Below are 27174 nucleotides of genomic sequence, written 5' to 3' on the forward strand. Positions count from 1 at the left end.
AATTATAAATAAATAAATGTAATATTTATTTTAGTTAAAATTTTAATAGTTTTATTTATTTGTCAGTTTTACTATTTTTTATTGTTTTTTTTTAAATTTTATATCAATAAAACATTTGTAAGTTTTATTTTTGAACTTAACGTGTGTGTGTGTGTGTGTGTGTGCGTACACCTTTAACATACACATTTAAAAACTAAAAGTTACAAAACAAATGACTGAACATTTTTATAAAATCATATCTGAGCAGTGTTAAATAAAAAAAAAATTCTGACAGCGGCCAACACGGTGTCACAGCATGAAGGTCACTGGTTCGAGTCCCGGCTGGGTCAGTTGGTGTTTCTGTGTGGAGTTTGCATGTTCTCCCCCATGTTGGCGTGGGTTTCCTCTGGTTTCCCCCCAGAGTCCAAACACATGCACTATAGGGGAATTGATTAACTAAAGTGTGTGTGAATGAGTGTGTATGGGTGTTTCCCAGTACTGGGTTGCAGCTGGAAGAGCATCCGCTGTGTAAAACAAATGCAGGAATAGTTGGCGGTTCGTTCCACTGTGGCGACTCCTGATGAATAAACGACTAAGCAAAAGGAAAATGAACCAATGACATTCTGTCATCTCATTTTAATAAAACATGAAAGTGAATAAATAAATGACAAAGTCAAGAGGTGACAATCAAATGTGATTTATTAGAGAGACAGAAATATACACAAGTTATAGAAGAGCGAGGTTTGCAGCACTAGATCTCGTAGTTTTTGACAGGCTCAGGCTCTTTCTCTGGATCTCCTCCTCTCTCCAGATACAGGTTGTTGTAGGGATACTGTTTGGCTGCCTGGAAAAAACAAATCAAAACACATTAATTCCTAAAGAATAACACCACATTCAGAACGCTTGTGGATAACACAGAACCGAGTGTTGTTGATGCAGCAATTAATAACGCTTTACCTTATAGGGTGTTCATAAGACTATCATTAAACCTTTATAATCATGACATGACACATGAATGAGATCTTATGCATGCTTATAACACCTGTTATTAAGTTTGATTTGCTCAGTCAGGACATTTTAAAAGTGTTTATGACAACAAATACACCACAAACTGTCCTTGTCTTAATCATGACAACTTGAGATTACCAACACAACAAATCTCATCATAAATCCGTCATAAGCATGATTGTAAACTAAGCATTTTGGCTATTACGCAGCACACTGTACTCACCACGGGTTGGTAGGAGGGTAAAACCTCCCCCATCCCAAACATGAACATGGTGAGACCCAGAAACCCAAACAGCCACAGTCTCATGGTGCGCCAGTCCAGGGGTGTGGGAGACGTGTCCACCCGGTTCCTGATGTACATGTCGAAGTGATAATGCATCTACAACACAAACAACAAACACAGCAAAACAATGACTGATGCATTCACACAAGAGCAATATAAACCATGCAGTCATGTCGTTTCTTTATTTTAATTATACAAAAGACGAACAAATAACAACACTGAGGAGTCACATTCAATCTTTTAGTTTGATTAATGATAAATATTCTCTCCAGAAAGCACATTTTTAATATTAATATCTCCTAAAAAGCATTATCTAATATAATTTAGCAAAACACATACTATTAAAGTATGTTTGATCATCAAAATATTCCTACAGAAAGTCTCAATTAGGTTTTTCTGCCCCTTTAAATAAATACAAGTGTGTAATGCCGAGTTCAGACTGCATGATTTTCAAAGTAGTCGTGTCTCAGATGTGTTCACACTGCATGACTATCTGCGCTGGCGTTTCATCGCTGCTTTGTTTACACTGCAAGATGGATCGGCGACAGGGACTTTCACATTGCATGACTTTACTATAGGGAGAATCGCCGTCAACTTCGTCCAAACTACGTCTCACAGCCAAAAACACGTCGTATATCTTTTGTTCTTAACTACATAATGACAAAGACGCCTTTAATGGGGTAGAACATGTACATGTCTGCTCACCTGGGTTTAAAGGGAATTAGTCATTTCTCCTCAACGTTGATAATAAACTAATGTCTTTCTGTATGAAACGTCAAACAGACACGGTTGCTCCTGAGTCCTGTCAAACCTCCACTAGTTTTTCCTCCATTTCGTGGGTCCAAATAAACCGAAAAAGAGCGCTTTTACCTTCTCCACCAGCCTCCCGCTGACCTGCAGCAGGTATACACACACACGCACACACACACACAAGTGAATGCTGCTCTCTCATTGGCTGTAGGCGATCGCTGATGTTATTTTCAGTCAGAACTCAATTCACATTTGCTGTTGATTATCATATATTAATGACTGACAGACAGTTATATATTAATATATACGCAGTATAATTGATTAAAGTTTTGCTGAAGTATAGATCAAATGCATTATAATCATCGGGCTATTAGAGCTGTGTGTGATGTATACTGGTCGTTTAGGAGCTGTAGATTAAATCTGATCTAAAACATTGGCTTTAAAAGCTCTTGAGTCCATCCCTGGGATGCTTTTGCCCACAGAGGCTGTCTGTGTGTGAACTGATCATTCCACGGAGAATTAAAGCAACTGAAAGACAATTCCTTGTGAACAGGAAGAAAATAATTTGCCATTTTAGCCTGTAGGAAAACCGCATGCTGCTTTAAACCTTATATGCTGCTGGTTTGCTCTGCTTTCGAAGGCATGCAATTGAACTGAAAAGCAGCATGGAAATGTGTGCATGTCAAAACGTGGAATGTGCACAGTCATGCAAAGCAGCTCAGCGAACACAATACTGAATGCACATGTGCACTGACAGCTCGTGTGTGAATGCAGAAAGCAAAAACCTGATGTAAACTAATGTGCATAATGATCATGTCACTGGAAACAATGTTCATTTGAAGAACGTCCACACTCACTACATTACTCCCTAAATGCAAGCATCCATCTCTGGAGTTATATTAGTGTTAGAAGAATTAGTATAGGAAATGTCATAAGTTACATGCTCAAGCAAATATGCTGGCGAGAATGTTTTGTTCATAGCAGGTTAAACTAAATCTCTGTATATCAAGAACATATTGCAGTTGTTGATACAGTTGAAGTCAGAATTATTCATCTCCTTTGAATTTTTTTTTTCTATTTTAAATATTTCCCAAATGATGTTTAACAGAGCAAGGAAATGTTCACAGTATGTCTGATAATATTTTTTCTTCTGGAGAAAGTCTTATTTGTTTTATTTGGGCTAGAATAAAAGCAGTTATTAATTTTTTAAACCCCATTTTAAGGTCAATATTATTAGCCCCTTTAAGCTATTTTTTCCCCAGAGTTTACAAAACAAACCACTGTTATACAATAACTTGCCTAATTACCCTAGTGAAGCCTTTAAATGTCTCTTTAAGCTGTATAGAAGTGTCTTGAAGAATATCTAGTCTAATATTATTTACTGTCATCATGACAAAGAGAAAATAAATCAGTGATTAGAGATTGTTCATTGGGAGTTTCCCAATGATGGGTTGCAGCTGGAAGGGCATCCGCTGTGTAAAACATATGCTGGATAAGTTGGCAGTTCATTCCACTGTGTAGACCCGAGATTAATAAAGGGACTAAGTCGAAAAGAAAATCAATGAGTTTTATCAAATTAAAATTCTTCGGGTCCCAAGCCACCAATTTTAATAACTGATATGCATGCATATTGTGATTGTTTGCATTTTGAGTTAGATTAGATTCAACTACTTTCATTGCATGTTACAGTACAAAGCAATAAAATGCATTTTATAATTACTAGTATATAAACGAGTGGAAAAAATGCTGATATATGGATATTTTAACATCAGCTATTCCTAAATAAATTATGATTTATTAGGGATCAAATCATGAAATGACAGGATTAAACCTGAATATGTGTGTATTGTATATGTGTAATAATATTTGTTCTTCTGGAGAAAGTCTTATTAGTTTTACTTCGGCTAGAATAAACACAGTTTTTTATTGTTTTAAAGTCATGTTAAGGTCAATATTATTCACCCCTTCAGCAATTTTAGTGTTGGATTGGAGTGAGTGTCTCTAGAACAAACCACCAGGGGCGCCTCCACGGCCACCCCTCGGTAAACTCTGGCCACCCCTTTGGCCACCCCAATATAATTTTGCGGTTGACATTATTGATTTAAATGAACTCATAAATTCCCAATATTTAGATAAATAAATAAATAAAATGCAGTCACTAAATTATTGTTGGTGTTACTGAAGTAGCTCTCCCCTCTGGTTCAATGCTGGTGAAAGCAAACTGACGCATGCGCGCGGAAAACCATTCCCGCGCGCCTCACGCACTCCTGTGTGAATCCCGGTTGGTTGTTTGCATGCACGCCGACATAATAGGCACCGCTCATGCGCCGTGAAACCGGAGTAACAGCCTTTTGTGCAGAGGTGTCGGCTCGCAGCGAGTTTTGAAAGTCGACTAAACTTTATATAATATGATGATGACGATGATGTTACTTTCACTAAGCATGCCTTTAAAGCAGAAAGGAGGGATAATGAGTCAGGGAGGTAAGACTTCATAACATGATTTCTCAGCCATGATCTGGTCTAAGACCACAGATAATTCTATAATACATTTTTTGTATTCTTTAGAATTGTCATAATTAATTTTCATGCAAAAGGTTTCTTAAGTGATGTTGGCATATCACTCCAGTTGTTGTTTTCCAGTAATATTTAGGACTGATTTCTGTTATTTATTTAGAATAATAATTGTATATTAATATTAATTGTATTTATTTAGAATAAATCTAAATAAATTGTTATATTTATTGAATAACAAATCTAACAATTCAAGAGAGGTGGGGGTGTATAGGGTGGTTCGCCCAGGGTGTCATTTAAACTAGAACCACCACTACCCTCCCCGATCGTCCTTGACAGCACGCACACACCTTCAATAGACAGCAATGGCTATTTAATATTTACCTTAAGCTACAGTATATCAATAGAAGAAGCTGCACTAATAAAATGGTTCAAAAAGCAATATGGATAAAATAATATTATTAGGTATAGTGAGTGTGTATAGTAATCCCTTTTGTTCAGTTTGTTCATTTGTTTGGGTGATTAATAAACTCATTATTCTTTCATTCATTTTCTTATCGGCTTAGTCCCTTTATTAATCCAGTGTCACCACAGCAGAATGAACCGCCAACTTATCTAGCACATTTTTACATAGCGGATGCCCTTCCAGCTGCAACCCATCTCTGGGAATAATAAACTCATTAATCTTCATTAATTTTAGACATGGCATATACTGTATGATGTACAATAAAGGCACGTAAAATGAAAACGACTGTATAAGAAGAATGTAATAATTGTATGTGATGCCTCTGGTGATCTGTTTGTTCCGTTATGTTAAAACGAATAAAAAACAAAAGTTTAAAAAAAAAAAAGGCACGTAAAAAAAGAAGTTATTTATACAGTATATGAAAAGTGTTTTTAAAATAAACATAGATTTTTATTTGGTTTGCACATGTACTTGCTGAATTATTACAAAGAATAAATTGCAATATTTCAAGTAATATTAATTAAATGAATAAAAACTACATTATTTCATTTACCAGAAACAAAAATATATCATTACACTGAATTCATTATTTTTTTGTGTGCCACCCCAAGATTTGGTGCAGCCTCTTCTGGCCACCCCTAAGAAAATTTTCTGGGGGCGCCACTGCAAACCACTGTTATACAATGCAGGGTTCAACACTAAGGATTTTTTCTACTGGTCCGATCGGGCAAGTGTTTCAGATTTTTACTTGCCCTGCCAAAATTTTCACTGACTCCACCAAAAAAAAAAAAAGGGAAATTAATAGCTATGTTTTAGCCGCATATTTTACATAATGTGTCAAAAATAAATATGATGTATTTGATGATAATAAATATGTGTCTGCGAATCTAGAATTTCAATACTTAAAAAATTGTTAATAAAAGTGTTTTGCAAACAAAAAGAGCAGTATAGGAAATGTGGAGGTATTTTATTGCGGTTCGAAATTACTTAACAAAAGGTGGGTGACTTGTCAAACTGACAGCAAACTTTGCAAAACATCACTTAATTTTTTTTGTTACGATGTTCACACGTAAATGTCTGCTTCCAAGACGTTAGAAACAGACATTTTCTTTTAGCCTTATAATTTGATGTTGCTGCCATGTTGCTGTTTGATTGTTCGCTGTACTGGTTGATACCAGGTTACTGAAAAAAATAGCATGCTCAAAACATCAAATCAGAGAAGAGGAACCAGAAAGCAATATGGTGTTTACAACATCACAGAGAAGGTAGTGTTTAAAGACTTAAAAGCACAAACTTAAAATGCACGCAATTGACAAATAGTCGCAGACAAATTAAATGTTAGTGACAAGTCAGCACTGTCCCAATCAGGCCAGTAATGATCCTTTCTACTGTCCCAATCGTCTCTCACTCTGGCCCTGGGCAACCGGGCAGTCCTTATTGTTGAGCCCTGCAATGACTTGCCTAATTACCCTAACTTTACCCTAATTACCCTAGTGAAGCCTTTACATGTCACTTTAAGCTGAACACTAGTGTCTTGAAGAATATCTAGTCTAATATTATGTGCTGTCATCATGATGAAGACAAAATAAATCAGCTAATAGAAATTAGAAACTTATATATAAAAATGTGTTGAAATAAATCTGTTAAACAGAAATTGGGGAAAAAATATAAAAGAATTTAAAATTAACAGGAGGTTGAGTAATTCATTCAATTCATGCATATATTTTTATATAAGTTACTTGCATGCACCATGAACTCCCCAATAGGATAAATAAAGAGTCTGAACTGATCTATTAAACTGCACTTCTCACCGGTTCTCCCCAGTTTCTCCTGAGATCTGGATGGTCCCACTGATAATAGGGGTCTCTCTCGTGCTGTGATCGGCTGGGCAGCATGGGGTAATCGCCACTCCTGCAGCACAATGGTTAAAGAAATCAGCACACGTTCAGCTTTCTGGAAACACTTTATTCATAATCATAACTCACCCCCAGCCATCATCAGGATAGGGCTGATAATCCTCAGGCCTCATGTTGTATTTCTTGGCCGCTGCTGCTTTCTCCTCTGCGGTTTTGGGGTACGGACCGGGCAGACTGTCCTTAGAAGAACCAGAAGCTGCAACAAAACACACACACACATTATTATTATTATTATTTATAACAAACACACAAATACCAGATTACACATGATTCCTATAGAATACAACCATGAATACAAAGAAATTAAGCCTGTCACCGTCATAAATGAATCATGTTGTCGTAATTAAGCATTAATGTAGGTTTTTGTTTATGTCATGCAAAATATAAAGCTATTCCTTAAAGTTTCATACACATATAAGAACAAAGGACAAAGTTCTGCTTGATTTAAATGAGACTGAAAGAAAAAACACTTCTTTCTCTCTATATATTATATATTATTAAATTATTCTTACAGAATTAGAGGAATTAACGAGCTCGTTCAAAACTAAGTGTAAATAAACTATAGTAAACACTAATGGGTTTCACAGAATTAATCATTGTAATTAAGTGTTAGATAATTAATCTTCGGCATAGGATTCATGATCGTGACAGGCTTAATAGAAAACTGCACACCTTTAATAATGCGACTGTAACAAAAAGCAATTTCTTACAAGAAAACAGTAATAACTGCTCGCAGTTAAGCGCTAATTACATTTGTTTACACACTGCTTAAACCGACAGTGGGCTAGTTTAGCGTGTTAGCTCACTGGCCTTGACGTGAAGGTTATCGTTCGTTTTATCCTGCATAACACTGTATATAGCGCATATTTAACGTATGAGTGAGAAAGACATGCATGAAACAGCACCTGCTCTCGCTCCGCGGATAATAGCAGAGATTGAAGAAGATTTTCCTTTAGTAAGAGCTGGGGTCAGGAGACCCGCTCTGAATGCCGCCATCTTGGCTCACTGACACCTCCGAGTGCACATGCGCACATTTTGCGGCTGCTATTGGAAGCAGTGGAGTGACACGCCCATATACTGCAAATAAAGTAGAACACTCCTGATGTGACTCAAATTATTACAAAAACACACATTTATTGCTTTTATTGCATTAAACACGGCATTATTGAGAATTTAAAATCATTAATATTATTATTAAACGAAACACGGTAATATTGTTGTTGTTATATACAATATGAAGATTTAATATATATGTATAATGTGTTATACATAAGCATTTGCTTGTTTGTTCATTTATTTAGCATAAAATATGTATTTCTTTATCTGACATCTGAATCTTGATCTTCTTTAAGAGCTACACTACTTGACTTATTCCACACGATGGCGATAATCTGTTAAAATCGTTGGGTTAAAAATACCCCAAGATGTAACCCAACTATAGGTTATTATAGCACCTTCCCAACTATGGATTATTTTAACCCAATGCATTGGGTTATTTTGATTATATGTTATTTTTTCAATTCTGGTATTAGTGTTGCTACTATTACTAATGGTACTATTAATTTTATAATTATGACTGTGTAAATAAATAACATAGAGTTTACAAAAATATTGAAAATACATAATTTACATTACATTTTAAATTCCAGACACTTTTGTTAAAATAAATCAAGAATCACAAACAATGAAGAAACAAAGCTAAGCGCAGACCGTAATAAACTGAGCAAGCAGAAAGTCCTGTGTTGGTGGAGCAGAATATGAAGCTCTGTGTGCTGTAGAGGCCGTCCAGCAGCTGCAGCCGGCTTCACTCAGTGTCCATAGTGTACAATACAGTTTAACCACATCTAAATGCTTCTAAAAGATGGTCTTGGATGGTGAAACGGATATAAAAAAAACTCATTTGGAAAATTATATTTGATAAAAAAAAAAAAAACATTATTGCGTTAGACCTTAAACAAACTTTAAAACACAAAAACAACATTAGCATGCATAAATACAGCTGTTCTGTGTCAGTTAAATCAGTTGACTGTTGAAGTTCAAATATTTAACCCAACTAGTTTGAGATATTAATAAATAACCTGACAAAGGTTAAAAACAACCCAACAAAGCAACAAATATTTAACCCAACTGGTTGAGATATTAATAAATAACCTGACAAAGGTTAAAAACAACCCAACAAAGCAACAAATATTTAACCCAACTGGTTGAGATATTAATAAATAACCAAATAAAGGTTTAAAAATAACCCAACAAAGCAACAAATATTTAACCCAACTGGTTGAGATATTAATAAATAACCAAATAAAGGTTAAAAATAACCCAACAAAGCAACAAATATTTAACCCAACTGGTTGAGATATTAATAAATAACCTGACAAAGGTTAAAAATAACCCAACAAAGCACCAAATATTTAACCCAACTGGTTGAGATATTAATAAATAACCAAATAAAGGTTTAAAAATAACCCAACAAAGCAACAAATATTTAACCCAACTGGTTGAGATATTAATAAATAACCAAATAAAGGTTTAAAAATAACCCAACAAAGCAACAAATATTTAACCCAACTGGTTGAGATATTAATAAATAACCAAATAAAGGTTAAAATAACCCAACAAAGCAACAAATATTTAACCCAAATGGTTGAGATATTAATAAATAACCAAATAAAGGTTTAAAAATAACCCAACAAAGCAACAAATATTTAACCCAACTGGTTGAGATATTAATAAATAACCTGACAAAGGTTAAAAATAACCCAACAAAGCAACAAATATTTAACCCAACCACTGGGTTAAATAAACAACTCATTGTTTTTTAGAATGTATTGTTGAAATAAATATTTATTTTATAGTTAATATAATACCCACGCCATTAAGGGGAGAACATGCAAACTCCACAGAAACACCAACTGACCCAGCCAGGACTCGAACCAGTGACCTTCTTGCTGTGAGGGCACAGTGCTAACCACTGAGCCACCGTACCACCCAGGGCAGCTCAGTGGCGCATTGGGTAGCGCTCTCGCCTCACAGCAAGTAGGTCGCAGGTTCAAGCCTTGGCTGGGCCAGTTGGCATTTCTGTGTGAGTTTTGAGTTTGCATGTTCTCCTGTGTTCACGTGGGTTTCCTCCAGGTGCTCCGGTTTCCCCCACAATCTAAAGATATGCAGTGTAGGGGCACTGGGTAAGCTAAATTGTCAGTAGTGAATGGAAGTGTATGGGTGTTCTTGATAAAAAATTAAATCTATTAAAATATTTTTAAGTGTTTACACAATATATATATATATATGTGTGTGTGTGTGTGTGTGTGTGTGTGTGTGTGTCTGCTTTTGCAAATGGTGTTAAATAATAAAAAAAAAATACTATAAATCAAATAGTGTGGATAAATATGGTGTCAAGATTATTATCATTCATTCATTCATTTTCCTTCAGTTTAGTCCCTTTATTCATCAGGGGGCGCCACAGAGGAATGAACCATCAACTATTCCAGCATTTGTTTTACACAGAGGATGTCCTTTCAGCTGCAACACTGGGAAACACCTGAATCCACGCCAACATGGGGAGAACATGCAAACTCCACACAGAAACACCAACTCGAACCAGTGACCTTCTAGCTGTGAAGAAACAGGGAAAACCATTAAGCCACCGTGTCGCCAATATTATTATTATTTAACTTTTGTAGGCGACGCAGTGGTGCAGTAGGTAGTGCTGTCACCTCACAGCAAGAAGGTCAAGAGTTCAAGCCTCGACTGAGTAAGTTGCTGTTTCTGTGTGGAGTTTGCATGTTCTCCATGTTTCCTCCGGGTGCTCCGGTTTCCTCCGCAGTCCAAACACATGCGGTACAGGTGAATTGGGTAGGCTAAATTGTCCGTGGTGTATGAGTGTGTGTGTGTGGATTTTTCTCAGAGATGGGTTGCAGCTGGAAGGGCATCCGCTGCGTAAAAACTTGCTGGATAAGTTGGCGGTTCATTCCGCTGTGGCGACCTCGGATTAATAAAGGGACTAAGCCGACAAGAGAATGAATGAATGAATGATTTAATTTTTGTTTTCTAGGATAAAAATTATTTCTTTATTTTATTATTAATTGTTGCAAAACTGTACACCACATAACAGGGATGAATCAACATCGCAAGGCACATTTACCATTAAAATAAATTAAATAAATAAAAATGTTCCCTTCAAATAATAATAACAATTATAAAATATTAAAATTAATTAATAATAATAATAAAAACAGAGACAAGGAGCAGTACAAAAGGTATACATTAAATAAAAAAAACCATTCACAAGAATGAATACTACATTTATCCATTAATAAATCATATTTGTGAAAGAAAATATATTCTAGGGGGACTGAAATCATCTTTAATCAAAGTCAAGTGAAGCTTATTTAATTCAGGTGCTCAATTGTTATAATTGTTTATCTGTATAGTGTGTAAATCTGCTTTAAACGTCTTCCCTCATATTAATTATTTTACTTGAAGGCATTAAATATCACACAATAGCACACATCCTCACGCCCTTCCAGAATGTCACGCAAAAGTAGAACTGCATTTCCCAGAATTCCCCGCTCTCGCGTCACCTGCGCTCAGCGGAGCATCCCGAGTGTCGAGCGCCGAGCAGAAGCGCAAACACCGATTTCTGCCGTGTTCGGTAGCTGTCGGTGATGGTCGCACACCGGAGAGCAGGCGTTCACGATGCGGAACGGAACGGAATATCTCCGGTGAGTGAGGAGTGTCCGCTGCTTTTTCATCCGTCCGGAATCGCGCACAAACTGCAGCAAGATGAAGAAGCAATTCAACCGAATGCGGCAACTGGCCAACCAGACGGTGGGCAGGTAAGAGAAAACACCTTTATCTTTATATTTATCTCTCTCTATCGATGATAATGATGATGAATATTATAGCAAAGCAGAAATAACGCCGCGAACTGCCCTCAGGCGACGTGTCATTGACGTCTGCGCCGCTTCACCTCACATATTTACATATGCAGATATGCAAATGAGATGCTGAAATCGACAGCGGTAGATTTGCGCGGTTTGTGGGAGCGGATGCTGAGTGTGTCTGCTTGATTAAATCAGATGTTGTTGTTGTTGTTGTGGTTTTGTGATAATGTGATGGAGACTGGTCCTGATGTGGGCCTCTGGAGCATCCTTCACCTGTCCTGACCCCAAACACACACACACACACACACACACACACACACACACACACACACACACACACACCTATTAATGATTGAGCTACAGTTGGTTGTATATCCGCATATTGTTTCATTTTTGAATATACTTTGAATATTGGTTCTGGATTCACTTGTGAGAGTGAGTTCTGCACAACATTTACCCTGTTTAATTGACTGTGAGCAATGCTGCACTGATAGTCATCAGCTGCTGATTTGATTTCCTTATTCAGAATTTGTAAACAATACTTTTCTGAAATTATACTATTAAGGAGGGTCTTCACGGTGGTGCAGTGGGTAGCACGATCACCTTAAAGCAAGAAGGTCACTGGTTCGAGCCTCGGCTGGGTCAGTTGGTGTTTCTGTGTGGAGTTTGCATGTTCTCCCCGTGTTGGTGTGGGTTTCCTCCGGGTGCTCCGGTTTCCTCCACAGTCCAAACACATGCGCTATAGGGGAATCAACTACATTGTGCGTAGTGTTTGTGTGAGAATGAGTGTGTATGAGTGTTTCCCAGTGATGGGTTACAGCTGGAAGGGCATCCGCTGTGTAAAACATATGCTGGAATAGTTGGCGGTTCATTCCGCTGTGGCAACCCCTGATTAATAAAGGGACTAAGCTGAAAATAAAATGAATGAATGAATATCATTAAGGAGCAAGTCTGAATGTGTGAATATAAAACTTTAGCTCAAGGTGTCGAGGTTATTTGTGGGTGTGTCAGGACTCAGGTGCTTAATTGTTGTCATTTCTGTCTTTAGTTTTGAACCTGCTTTAAATGATTTTTTTCACATTAATTATTTTACTTAAAGTTTAAGTAGTTTGGTAATTACTCATTTATCTGTTGTTCATTGTCATTCGTGTTTTTAAATGTTTCCATATAGTTTTAATAATATATGGGTTTTGTAGTTAAACTTAAGCTAAATGAAAATAAGAGATATGGCAGTTATACAGGGTAGAATAGATTCAATTTTAACTATACATATATATATATATATATCTTATATGAAACTTTTCATATATATATATATATATATATATATATATATATATATATATATATATATATATATATATATATATGAAAAGTTTAGATGCAAAAACCTCTAAAAGCTATTGGATATTTTCTTCTAAAATGAGCATTTTTCTCTGATTCTTTTATGTAGGCTCAGTGATTTTACTTTTTATAGTGACGATTAAGTTCTTTTCATTGCCTTTCAAATGAAATAACTGAACATAATCATAGGAGGCTGAGAAAAATGCTAATTTTGTATGTAAATATATCTATCTATCTATCTATCTATCTATCTATCTATCTATATATATATATATATATATATATATATATATATATATATATATATATATATATATATATATATATATATATGTATATATATATATATATATATATATATATATATATATATATATATATATATATATATATATATACATACACACACACACACACACACACACACACACACACACACACACATACAGTGCTCAGCATATATAAGATCACCCCTCACAAATCTCTCTTTTAAATGAATATTTTTAATAGGAAGCTCTTATTCAAGAAAAGGTAATGATTCGCACTCAATTGCTTCGTACTGTTTTTATTTTTTATTTTTCTTATATTTTACGGGTGATTAAAAGATATATGGACACATAATAAATATGGAGCTTATCTAACAAAATAACTTACGATAGTGGTCCAAACACTAGTGCAGCCACATTTATACGTTATAGAAAAATTTTAAATACAAATTTATAAAAGAGGAAAAAAATATATATTATTTGCAATTTTGTAGGTTGTAATTTATTTTTGCAATATTTAGCTTGAATTTAATTGTATTATTTTTCAGTTTCTCAATATGTTTGGTGACGAAAATATAATTTTAATAAATATATCTGTTTAATAAATCTGTTTTGTTTTAATGCTCCACTGAGAAATGGAGAATCATATTAATTTTCTAAATGGGCTGTACTCAGTTATGCTGAGCACCGTACATGTTGAAAAATATTGAAAAACTATTTATTATATAAATTAATTAATTAGTTTATTAAATTAATGTTGCATTATGAGTTGTTTTGAGTTTTAAAGTTTTTACATTTCATATTGGAAAAAATACATACAGGGATTAATAATGTAAATGTTTCCCAGAGATGGGTTGCGGCTGGAAGGGCATCCGCTGTGTAAAAACGTGCTGGATAAGTTGATGGTTCATTCCGCTGTGGCGACCCCGGATTAATAAAGGGACTAAGCCGACAAGAAAATGAATGAATGAATAAAAATGTAAATAAGCAATATGAATAATAAATCTTAACAGTTGATTTTGATTAAAAAAAAAATATATATATATATATAATAACTCCAAATTTTGATAAATATGTCAGGTTAGAACATTCAATTAAATGAGTGTAACACAATCACAGAAAAGAGCGTATGTAAGCACCACAAAACAAGTTATAAATAAGAGCGATAATATTAAGCATCATAGTTGTTTATGAATTCGGAGCAGATGATATGTTTGCTGGTTGCTATAGTAACATTATGATGATGTCATTAATAGAAGGTGAAGATTCCCTGGAGATCAATGACTGATGGCTGAGATGAGAAACACCTGTCTTAAAGGGACAGTACACGCAAAAATGATAATTACTCATCATTTACTGACCCTCAAGTGCTTCCAAACTAGGGCTGCATGATATTGGAAAAATATGACATGGTGATATTTAGTTTTTCTGCAATATAGTTTGGGATATGAACATCATTTCACCTGATAGCTCTGGAAAGAAGAATTCATTAATTTAGTCCGATTTGGGATCATTCTGGGTATAAATCATTCATAAAATATAATGAACAATTTAAAAGCATACATAAATACAATAAAGCAAAGAAGAAAAAAATACATTTATGGTTTTCTTTATTGTGTGGAGCCAAACAGTTTTCAAGTAGAGTAATAGAATAATCACATGTAAAAACACTGTAAAATCTTCACCCTAAATAGTTAAACAAATAAATCTTTAATAAACGTACAAAAAGGTACATTTTCTTGTGCCTGAATGCAAAGTCACAGGTTTTCAAAACACATGCATGATAAACGTTTATTATGGTGAAACTCTTTAATTAACTAAATTATGGCTCTTTGCTCAAATATAATCCCACTATCTGAACTCAACACTGCATATCCTGCGATGTGACTATTGCAGACACGCACATTGCAATACCAATGCTGAAGCCATATATTGTGCAGCCCTATTCTGAACTGTCATTAGTTTGATTTTCTCTGTTGAGCACAAAAGAAGATATTTTGAAGAATGTTGAAAAAAAAGCACCATGGAAACATTATAACACTGTTGAATTATTAAAAGGGGACGCCACAGCAGAATGAACTGCCTACTTCTATCATAAAAAATGGAATAAATAAATAAATAGACTGATGTTTTGTTAAGGTGTCACAGTGGTGCAGTGGGTAGCATGATCACCGCACAGCAAGAAGGTCGCTGATTCAAGTCCCGGTTGGGTCAATTGGCGTTTCTGTGTGGAGTTTGGATGTTCTCCCCGTGTTGGCATGGGTTTCCTCCGAGTGCTCTGGTTTCTTAGTCTCTTAGTAATCAGGGGTCGCCACAGCGGAATGAACCACCAACGTATCCAGCATATGTTTTAGACAGCGGATGTGTTTGGACTGTGGGTTAAACTGGGGCACCCGGAGAAAACCCACGCCAACACGGGGAGAACATGCAAACTCCACACAGAAACACCAACTGACCCAGCCAGGACTCAAACCAGAGACCTTCTTGCTGTGAGGCCACGGTGCTAACCACTGAGCCACTGTTCTGCCAAATATTCCTATGTCAATTTTTCCAATATTGTGCAACCCGATATGGGTGGTCGTGCTTTTCCATACAGTGCATCTAAGCTATGGAATGGCCTAGCCGTTTCTCTGGACTGGACTTCTCAAGACTCACCTTTTTGCCGTTGCTTTTAACTCAGATTGATTATTTTTGTTAATTTAATCATCCAGTTGTACTGAATCGCTCATATTTTATTGCTTTATTGTGGTCTTTTTCTACAGTTTTTGTTGTTCTGCCTTGTATCGCTCTGAGAAAGCGCACTATGAATAAAATGTATTATTATTATTAACACAGTAAGTCAAGGCACGTGAAGTAAGAAAGTCAATAGAGTGAGTTCTGATGTCACTGCTTTTGTTGCATGAATGAATGTGTTGCTGCAGATGGATTAAAAAGCGCAGCGGGAGAATAATAGCCGTGTCCATTAAAAATGCAAGTCATTGTGTTCAAAGCAGTGACGGATCAATATGGCGAGGGATTATGAGGCGTCTGACGGTGTATTTGTGCTCTAATGCGTGTTGAGTGACAGCTCGGTTACGCCTCCTGCACGGAAACTCCTGAAAGAAAATCCTGCTCATGACAAACACAACTTTCACAGATTCTGCAGCTCTGAGATATCATTTATGTTTAATAACTAGTAACGAGAACAGATGAAAATTAACATGTTTTTCTATTTCTTGGTGTATATAGGTGATGTAATTTGGTGCATTTGAACAAAAGAGATTTAGTAAACAGATCTATTTATTAAAACAATATTTTAGTCACCAAACATCTTTTGAAGGCGAAGCAGTGGCGCAGTAGGTAGTGCTGTCGCCTCACAGCAAGAAGGTCACTGGTTCGAGCCTCGGCTCAGTTGGCGTTTCTGTGTGGAGTTTGCATGTTCTCCCTGCATTTGCATGGGTTTCCTCTGGGTGCTCCGGTTTCCCCCACAGTCCAAACACATTTGGTAGCTAAAATTGTCCGTAGTGTATGTGTGTGTGTGTGTATGTTTCCCAGAGATGGGTTGACAAACACTTGCTGGATAAGATGGCGGTTCATTCCACTGTGGCAACCCCGGATTATTAAAGGGACTAAGCTGACAAGAAAATGAATGAATGAATGAATGAATGAATGAATTCATGAATGCAGATGGCAACAACAGTTAATCTAAATAGCTACTTACCTAATATAAAGCTTGAATTTACATTAGTGAAAGCATGATTATTCTTCAGACTATATAATTGTGCAACCAAAATCTATAATTGTTGCATCCCTAATTGTAATGCAGTTCAAACATATGAATGTGTCTGAATGTAGAAGAAGCCTACTTCAGCAATGCACTGCATTTGTTGTGCCAACTGACACAGCTGGGACTCGAACGAGTGACCTTCTTGCTTTGAGGCGACAGTGCTAACCGCTGAGCCACCGTGCATCATGCATGCAATGAATAATAAATACAATTAAACTTAAAATGATATAGAGATAAAAGAAAATATACAGAGATTAAATATTTATAAATATATTTTTTATAAAATTAAATAAATACATTCATGCTTAACACACACATTTATACATGCATTTATTTAGCAAGTAGATAAAATCACATGATAAATGCAATAAAAAAAGTTCTAAACATGCATCAAGCTATCACATTTTATTAGGCAAAAAGGCATCAAATTTATTCAAAATTAAATTTCTAATCAAACAAGCAAATAATTATGACGTTTAAATAAATTTGTTAAAATAATAATACAATTATTAAACAGTTTTTGTTTCTCTTCCATGTTTAAGCCTAGCAGTAATCAACTGTTATATATTAAATAACAATTAAATTATATAAAATATTTAATAAAATATGAAGAATAGTTTTATTTAATAAATGAAATAATAATACATTTTAATAATAATAAAAACTAAATAAAATAAAACAATTGTTGAATACTATGATTGTATTGCTCTCTCATCGATACTTATCTAATGCATATCATAGCTAATATAGTGTAAAATATCATGCACTGTTCAGTTCATGTCTCCAGCATTAGTGAGATCCCTGCAGGCTGCTATTAAAGCGCCTCGCAGTAAATAAACAGCATTATTTACAGCTCTGCTTGACCCTTAATTAGCCTGTGAGTCATTAGCTGAGCGCGTCTCGCAAACAACCGTCTGTGTGTGTTTGCTAGTGACACTAATTACTGTAAACCAGCCTCACCTAAATATGCGCATGACATACTTTCATTGTATTCCTCGTATGCTTGTGTTTAATATGTGACGTTTGGTGAAGCGTTGACTTGTTTTCTTAGCAGCTGATGTTGGTGGATTTGACATTAATCTCCTGCTGATATTGTGTTGGTGTGAATGTAATACTGAACTGGGATCAGCCGTGCTCTCTGCAAACCCAAATAACCTTCAAGAGTGCAGGTACAGAGACTGTATAGAGTCAGGGAATCAATGACACAGCGCTGAAGATAGAATTATTTACTCTTCTTCAAATATTTCCCAAATGATGTTGAACAGATTCAGGAATTGTTCACAGTATCTCCTCTAATATTTTTTCTTCTTGTTTGTTTTATTTTGGCTGGAATAAAAGCAGTTTTAATTGTTTTAAACTCATTTTAAGCTCAATATTATTGGCCCCTTCAGCAATATTAGTGTTGGATTGTCTCCAGAACAAACCACTGTTATACAATGACTTGCCTAATTACCCTAACTTTACCCTAATTACCCTAGTGAAGCCTTTACATGTCACTTTAAGCTGAATACTAGTGTCTTGAAGAATATCTAGACTAATATTATTTACTGTCATCATGACAAAAATAACTGTAAATATTTTATGTTCAATCAGTTGATAAGATCATTTAATTCCTTACCGCCTTATTCACTTAATTCCTTAATCACAGGCTAGATCGCTGGACAGCTACGCATATGCCACTTTAACGAACTACAACTCCCATCACGCACCTCAGACACACCAGTTCTTGATTCCCCCTGATTACACACACACACACCTGGAAGCTCCTGTGGGACCATATAAACAGCACACACTGTAAAAAATGCAGGGTTCCACACAATTCATTCATGTTGTCCCGACACAAATTGAATAACACGTTTAACAAATTTATGTGGATTGAACATAAAAAAATAATTTTGTCCCAATGAAATCTCAAGAATTGTGTTGTTTTAGCTCATTTTTATTAAGTAGTTTGAACGAGCAAGATATTTTCTTTTGAGTGCACACACATACACATTGCTGAGTCTTGTTTTCTTGTAATATTTCTTGTCACGGTTGTAGGTGTGTGCGCACTTGTGAGTGTCCGTTTGGTCACATGGTTTTGTTTTGGTGTTCCACGTGTGTCTGACGTCAGTTTTATGTCACGTGCTATGTGGAGTCCTGCTGTCCTGATTAACCTGCCAGCTGCGACTCGGCTATATCTGGTCAGCGCTTCTCTTATCTCGTGTCAGTTCGTTGTTATTTTTGATGTGCTCTCTGTCTGTGTTTAGGGATGGCGTGGAGACCCATCTGACACCTAGTCTGTCTGTTTTCCCCGATTGAGTGGGATACCTCATCTTTTGTCTGTTTATTTGTCCATTTTGGACTTTGTTTATGCCATATTGACTGTATCAACAAAGTAATTTTACTTGCATATTGGGTCCTTCTATTACTCTATTTGAACGTAACAATTTCTATGTGTTTTCCTTGCGTTGTCCTTTCGTGGGTTTTAATCTTTGCCCTGTTCATTGCTTTATGTTGTTTTGCTGACCATTCGCCCATTTTGCTGACTACGCTTTTGGATTACCTTCATCGTACTGTTTGTTCCTGCTTGACCATTGCCTACCTGACACTTCTCTTAATAAATCTACACGTAGATCCTCAACTCGTTGTACCCCGACTCCTATGTTACAATATATAAATATATAAAAACTGTGATGTACTTTTAAATGAAAGCCTCAACATGCTGAGGGAACATTGACTACTTTCACATGGACATCAGTAATGGAATGATTTGCCTTAATCTGAATAAGACAATAATATGATGAAGGTGTTACATGAGTTGAATGTTCCTTTCATGATCTTGTGGGGTGGGGAACCGAATCGTGGGTCAAAAATTGTGATACAAACCGAATCGTGGGTCAAAAATCGTGACATGAACTGAATCGTGGGTCAAAAATCGTGATACTAATCGAATCGTTGGTCAAAAATTGTGATACGAACCGAATCGTGGGTAAAAAAATTGTGGGTCAAAAATCCTGATGCGAATCGAATCGCGAGTCAAAAATCGTGATACGAACCGAATCGTGGGTCAAAAAATCGTGGGTCAAAAATTGTGATACGAATCGAATCTGGGTCAAAAATCGTGATACGAATCGAATCGTGGGTCAAAAATCATGATACAAACCGAATCGTGGGTCAAAAATCGTGATACTAATTGAATCATGGGTCAAAAAACGTGATATGAACTGAATCGTGGGTCAAAAATCGTAATACGAACCGAATCGTGGGTCAAAAAATCGTGGGTCAAAAATCGTGATATGAATCGAATCGTGGGTCAAAAAACGTGATACGAACCGAATCGTGGGTCAAAAATCGTGATACGAATCGAATCGTGGGTCAAAAAACGTGATACGAACCGAATCGTGGGTCAAAAATCGTGATACGAACCGAATCGTGGTTCAAAAATCGTGATACGAATCCAATCCCGAGTCAAAAATCGTGATACGAACTGAATCGTGGGTCAAGAATCGTGATACGAATTGAATCGTGGGTCACAAATCGTGATACGAACTAAATCGTGGGTCAAAAATCATGATACGAACCGAATCGTGGGTCAAAAATCGTGATACGAACCAAATCGTGGGTCAAAAACTGTGATACGAACCGAATCGTGGGTCAAGAATCGTGATACGAATCGAATCGTGGGTCAAAAACTGTGATACGAACCAAATGGTGGGTCAAAAACTGTGATACGAACCGAATCGTGGGTCAAAAATCGTGATACGAATCCAATCCCGAGTCAAAAATCGTGATATGAACCAAATCGTGGGTCAAAAACTGTGATACGAACCGAATCGTGGGTCAAGAATCGTGATACGAATCGAATCGTGGGTCAAAAACTGTGATACGAACCAAATCGTGGGTCAAAAACTGATACGAACCGAATCGTGGGTCAAGAATTGTGATACGAATCATATTGTGGGTCAAAAACTGTAATATGAAACAAATCGTGGGTCAAAAACTGTGATACGAACCGAATCGTGGGACAAAAATCGTGATACGAATCGAATCTTGGGTCAAAAACTGTGATACGAACCGAATCGTGGGTCAAGAATCGTGATACGAATCGAATCGTGGGTCAAAAACTGTGATATGAACCAAATCATGGGTCAAAAACTGTGATACGAACCGAATCGTGGGACAAAAATCGTGATACGAACCGAATCGTGGTTCAAAAATCGTGATACGAATCCAATCCTGAGACAAAAATCGTGACACGAACTGAATCGTGGGTCAAGAATCGTGATACGAATTAAATCGGGGGTCAAAAATCGTGATACGAACCAAATCGTGGGTCAAAAATTGTGATACGAACCAAATCGTGGGTCAAAAATCATGATACGAACCGAATCGTGGGTCAAAAATCGTGATACGAACCAAATCGTGGGTCAAAAATCATGATACGAACCAAATCGTGGGTCAAAAATCATGATACGAACCGAATCGTGGGTCAAAAATCGTGATACGAACCAAATCGTGGGTCAAAAATCGTGATACGAACCAAATTGTGGGTCAAAAACTGTGATACGAACCAAATCGTGGGTCAAAAACTGTGATACGAACCAAATTGTGGGTCAAAAACTGTGATACGAACCAAATCGTGGGTCAAAAACTGTGATACGAACCGAATCGTGGGTCAAAAATCATGATACGAACCGAATCGTGGGTCAAAAATCGTGATACGAACCAAATTGTGGGTCAAAAACTGTGATACGAACCAAATCGTGGGTCAAAAACTGTGATACGAACCGAATCGTGGGTCAAAAATCGTGATACGAACCAAATCGTGGGTCAAAAACTGTGATACGAACCGAATCGTGGGTCAAGAATCGTGATACGAACCGAATCGTGGGTCAAAAATCGTGATAAGAACCGAATCGTGAGTCAAAAATCGTGATAGGAATCGAATCGTGGGTTTGGTGTATCATTACAGCTCTAGTAAGGACTGCTGGAAGAGTGTTGTTATAATGGAGTTTCTGATACCGCACACACAATGTAAAGAAAAAAAACTCTGCATTTCATGATGCTGGGGTCTGTGGTCCTTCACTGACTCTGTATCTGCAGAGAGTGTCAAACAGCCGTGTGTGTATGGAATATCCTGTCGTTATAGGTGGCAACAAGTCCTACATGACTGTAATAGCTTGATAAGGGTTGTTTACATGTCTGTGCTGCATGTCAATAATGCGACTATACTCCACATATCTTATTTCCATTTCTCTTTAGTTCCATTATGATCTATAATCAAAAATCGCTGTTTACATGATCGACTGTTAATCAGAGTACTGTCTTATGTAGTTCCACACAATCAATGTGTGTTGGGACAACGTGAAGTAATTTAATTAACTTGTAATTAACTTGTAATTACCCCCCCCCCCCCCCATACACACAACTCACGAATTGTGTATTTCAGAAAAGTACTTTGATCAAGCATCAAACATCATTTTGTGAGTGAAGGAAACTTACTGTTATCCAGGTTTCAGATATTTACTGCAGCATGTTTACAGTTTTATAGCAGTGTTTGACAGTGCAGCTCTGCAGTTGAGTGGGTTTATGAAGGAGTCTCTCTTCTTCCTGGTGTTTGTTCTGCTCGACTTACGGCCGTCAGGAACACAAGCGGCTGCACATTAGGACGCATGAGTGCTCCTGCTCCACTTTCCATTCCTGCGTCTGCTGCATAACTGCATTAGCGCTGCATTTAGCAGTCAGCAGAGACCCTTGGAGACGTCAGAGCGCATCGTTTAACACTGAAACTGTGTTTCCGACCTCAGATCAGTCCTGATGGAGAAGCAAAACAACTACACCTCAAACATCAGCAGAGCTGCTGGGCAATCAATCAGAGTTTACATCACACTTTATTTAAATCCATTAAGCATGCTGATAATGCGAAGACTGTTATCAAACCATTTCCGCATTATTGTTTTCTTTTCCATAATTTTTGCTTTATTAATTGCTTTTTTGTTTTTTATTCTGTCGTGTTTTATTCATGTTAATAACTTTTTCAGAGTTCTGTTTTATTTATTTATTTTTTTTGCATTATTGTTTTTATTTTCTTTTTCATTTTTGCATTATTGTTTTTTCTTTCATTTTCTTTTATTTTTGCATTATTAATTGCTATATAATATATAATATAATAAAACTTATTCTCTTTTGTTTAATTTTTCATTATATGTTTATAACTTTTTCAGAATTCTGCTTTATTTTTGCATTATTCATTTTTTTTAGAATTTTGTTGTTTAAATTTTGAATTATTAATTACGTTTTTGGTTTTCTCAGAATTCTTATTTGTTGCATTTTTGCATTATTGATTGCTTTGCTGTTTGATTTTCTTTTGTTTAATAATTGCATTATTAATTGCATTGTATTATTGCATAATTATTGCAGTTCCTTTTTATTCTCATTCATTCATTCATTCATTTTCCTTCGACTTAGTCCCTTATTCATCAGTGGTCACCACAGCAGAATGAACCGCCAACTATTCCAGTATATGTTTTACACAGCAGACACCCTTCCAGCTGCAACCCAGTACTGGGAAACACCTGTACACACTCATTCACACACACACACACACACACACACACACACACACACACACACACACACACACACACACACACACACACACTACAACCAATTTAGTTCAACATAGGGAGAACATGCAAACTTCACACAGAAACGACAACTGACCCAGCCGGGACTCGAATCAGCAACCTTCTTGCTGTGAAGTGACAGTGCTAACCACTGAGCCACCGTGCCGCATCTTTTAAGAAAAAAAAGTTGTTTAATTTTTGCATTATTAATCGTTTTGTTCTTTTTTTATTCTATTTAATTTCATTTTTCATTATTCGTTTTTCATTATTTAATTTTTTTACCACGTTTATATTTTATATTTGTACATGACTGATGTGTGTGTGTGAACTGTTGCAGATGATGTGTGTGCTGTTCCTCTGGATTGTTGATCAGTTTTGACTGTTGTAGCTGTAAAGTACCTCAAATCATTCAGTGGAGTGATATGGAGCTCTAATGCGCTCAAAACCTGCCGGAACTACTTTAGCTGTGTGTTTAACTACACATTAGAATGCTCATCAGCCATTCAGAATTCAGTATTTTATTAAATGACAGTTGCAATATTTAGAACACTTTTGAAACAATGTATCGTTTGTTGTTCTTTTGTCAGTGACATCATCATCATGCAAATGAGGCGGCACGAATTATTTGTGTGAATGAAGTGGTGCGACTTGAGTGTTTTGTATGTTTGACTTTTTTCTCTCCAGTTAGAAAATATGAACTTCAGTGGACGTTAACGCCGTGTTACCCAATCAGGAGTTTGCTCTTGTAGGGGCATGATTATAACGTGGCGCCTGTTGTTGGTGTCGCCCGAGGAAATCCTTATGCTGACACCGGACAACAGTTTATCAAACTGGTCTCGGCTCTGTGGAACACGGAAGAATCGCTGAATAATAAAAGAATAAAATGAACACACGTTTAACCCTTTAACGTGTACGATAACACTAATTAATCTGCATGTAATCAAACTGTGCAGTGCGGTAGCTGCTTAATTAGGCCCACTACGCTACTGTAGTTTAATACTGGTCCTTATGAAGGTACTTGGAGAGACAATTTTTTTTCTGAGGGGGTACTTGGTGAAAAAAGTTTGATCTAGTGAACTCAGACATGGCGCCGAATGAATCTACAATGTTTTTCAGCATTCCTAAAGCACATAAAGTACAGCTACTCTCTCAACAAAACCCATGTTAGCCATTTAGCAATGAAGCTAGAGTCACCGGGCGGACAGAAGCCCTGCCCATGACGCAAATCCACAACTATTGTGTAGTGAATTTTACACCTGAATGAAGCGAGTCAACTCAAAATCTTCAAGCCTATATTTACACGCGAATAGGACGATTCAAATCAAATCACTTTTATTGCTATGATGAGGTAAAGCTTAGGTGCTGGCTCCAGACAGTACAAAATACAGACGCATTGCGCGTTTGGTGTGAACACAGCATTAGGCTAGCCAGAAAACCGCAAAGCACTGTTTATTTCACTTTTATCTGTGCTCTGTAATTTATTTTCATTTATTTTTATTTAATTTATTGGAATAGTTGGAAGAGTTGCGCCAGAGCATGCGGTTCCCTTCGCTTGTAATGCGAGTGCAGAGCACGCCTGAGCCCAAAACTGAAGACGAGACGTGACTTTAAGGGACTGCTTCATATGTGTTTATTAATCATTCTTACTGTTCAATGAACAGAAACTGCTGTAGTTTATTAAAGACACAAACCCCTCACTGCACCACAGCTGCACCTTCAGCAAACCTCCTCATTCCTGCAGCACAAGGACTTTATTGTTGTTTATGAGCGTCAAAAGTGGCTGATCTGTTCGGCGAATTATCTGACTGCATCACTGCATATCAAACTACTTAACTGATATAGCTAAAGAAATCTCCATTGTGCTGAGTGAGAGCGCATTATCGATGATGAAAGCGTGCCCAGGCCCGAATGTAACTTGAGTGCGGGCTGTTGGGGGAGACAGGAGGGGGGACAAGAGTGCCTCAGCCCTGTTCAACTGTACATAGTGTGAGTACAGCCTAAAAGAATGAAATCTTCCCAATTAGAGCGGTTCAGGTCATCTGGTGAATTTATAATCGTGTCGCAATAAATTTCACAGAAAAACTAAATATTGCCTTTTTTAGGGTTGAAATCAAACTAAAATGTTTAAATTAATTGTTTAATAGTTTTAATTTATAGTGTTAGGCACCAGTGTTTTAAAGTACTAACACTACACATTATACCTTCGTTACACAGACAAAACTCACCGTAAAAATATCCCAAAATTAGCAGCTTTCTGTATTTTGTTATTCTTGTTTTTATCTTTCTTTATTTATTTCTGCTTCTGAGTTGCATTATGGGATATTGATCTTTTTTCCAACCACTTTTATCATTAAAAGATCAAAAAACTGACTTTTATTGTCATGTGCACAAGGCAAGGCAAGTTTATTTATATGGCATATATCTTACACAGTGGCAGTTTAAAGTGCTTTACATAAACAAGAATAAAAGAAACAAGTATAAGAAAAATAAAAGCAAATAATAAAAATGATTATGTAAAAAAAACAAAATAAAACAGATAAAATGTGTTATAAAAGAATGAAGAAGAAGAGAAACATAATGGTGCATTCTGTCGGATGTAGCACAGTGCTCATTCAGTAAAGGCTAGGGCTGGGTGATTTTTCAGATTTTTTCGATTAATTCGAATTTACGTTTTCAGACGATTTAATTTTGAATCAAATCGAGAAATTGTGATTTTTAGAATTCTAAACAGGTTTCTATACACACACCGGCGCTGCCCAGCCACGATTCACGGAGCAGTTCATATTTCAGCCGCACCACAGAGCGCCATCTGATTAGTTTCATGTTAAATATCAAGCGAATGTGTGCGTTTGGTGTGTGATAGTTTAAACTGTCATGTGCGCGCCGTGTCGCGACGCTTCTAGTGTACGACCTGCTTGACTGAGTCACGTCTGTGTGGATTGTCAAGACATTTTCCCTCATCAAGTCGATAAACTCGATCTCAACACGTATGAAGGACGTAAAAGCCTGCCATGTGAAAAACTGTGCCGATCTTTTGGTTTGAACACGAGCAGAGGTGAGGGACTGTAGCAGTTAAAATGAAAGTAGCCGCCCACATGACGTCATTTAGCGGACCTAGTTGAAAACCGGACAGATCAGGCAGCATAATAGACCTTTTACGCACTTCCGCATTTTTCGAACGGAAATACGTCAATGTAGTGCATTAGAACTTCCTGTTATCATAGCGGCAGATACGAAAAATGGCAGAGTCGAAGAATCGCAGTTTCTGTTGTGTTCCAGGCTGTTCGTCTTCTAACCAAAAACAGCCCTACCTTTTATTTCATTCTTTTCCTGTGGATCCAAACCTGAAACCCAAATGGATACAGGCGATCCGAAGAGAGGAAGGGCATAGTTT

At 36.6% G+C, this 27174-nt stretch overlaps 2 protein-coding genes across 28 annotated transcripts in view; one reads left to right on the plus strand and one right to left on the minus strand.

Moving 5' to 3' along the window:
* Window positions 1–660: 660 nt before the first annotated feature.
* ndufb8 (NADH:ubiquinone oxidoreductase subunit B8) lies at window positions 661–7935 on the minus strand. 7 transcript variants are annotated; one of them, NM_200855.1, is given in 5 exon segments: window positions 661–823; window positions 1211–1366; window positions 6809–6908; window positions 6983–7109; window positions 7819–7919. In NM_200855.1, coding segments are annotated over 5 exon segments (567 nt in total). In that variant the 5' UTR covers window positions 7910–7919; the 3' UTR covers window positions 661–730.
* Window positions 7936–11479: 3544 nt separating this feature from the next.
* The window catches only part of arhgap44b (Rho GTPase activating protein 44b), a 61482-nt gene continuing 45787 nt past the window's right edge, over window positions 11480–27174 (plus strand). For all 21 annotated transcript variants that reach the window (XR_015504768.1, XR_015504767.1, XR_015504763.1 and 18 more), the window contains exon 1: window positions 11480–11748. Coding sequence is in view for 9 of the 21 variants with exons in the window: in XM_087277105.1 (XP_087133231.1) it covers window positions 11696–11748 (53 nt within the window). In the remaining 12 variants the exon portion in view is untranslated. The remainder of the gene's footprint in view (window positions 11749–27174) is intronic.

The sequence above is a fragment of the Danio rerio genome, chromosome 12, assembly GCF_052040795.2.
Source record: "Danio rerio strain M-AB ecotype USA chromosome 12, GRCz13ab, whole genome shotgun sequence".
Taxonomy (NCBI): Eukaryota; Metazoa; Chordata; class Actinopteri; order Cypriniformes; family Danionidae; genus Danio; species Danio rerio.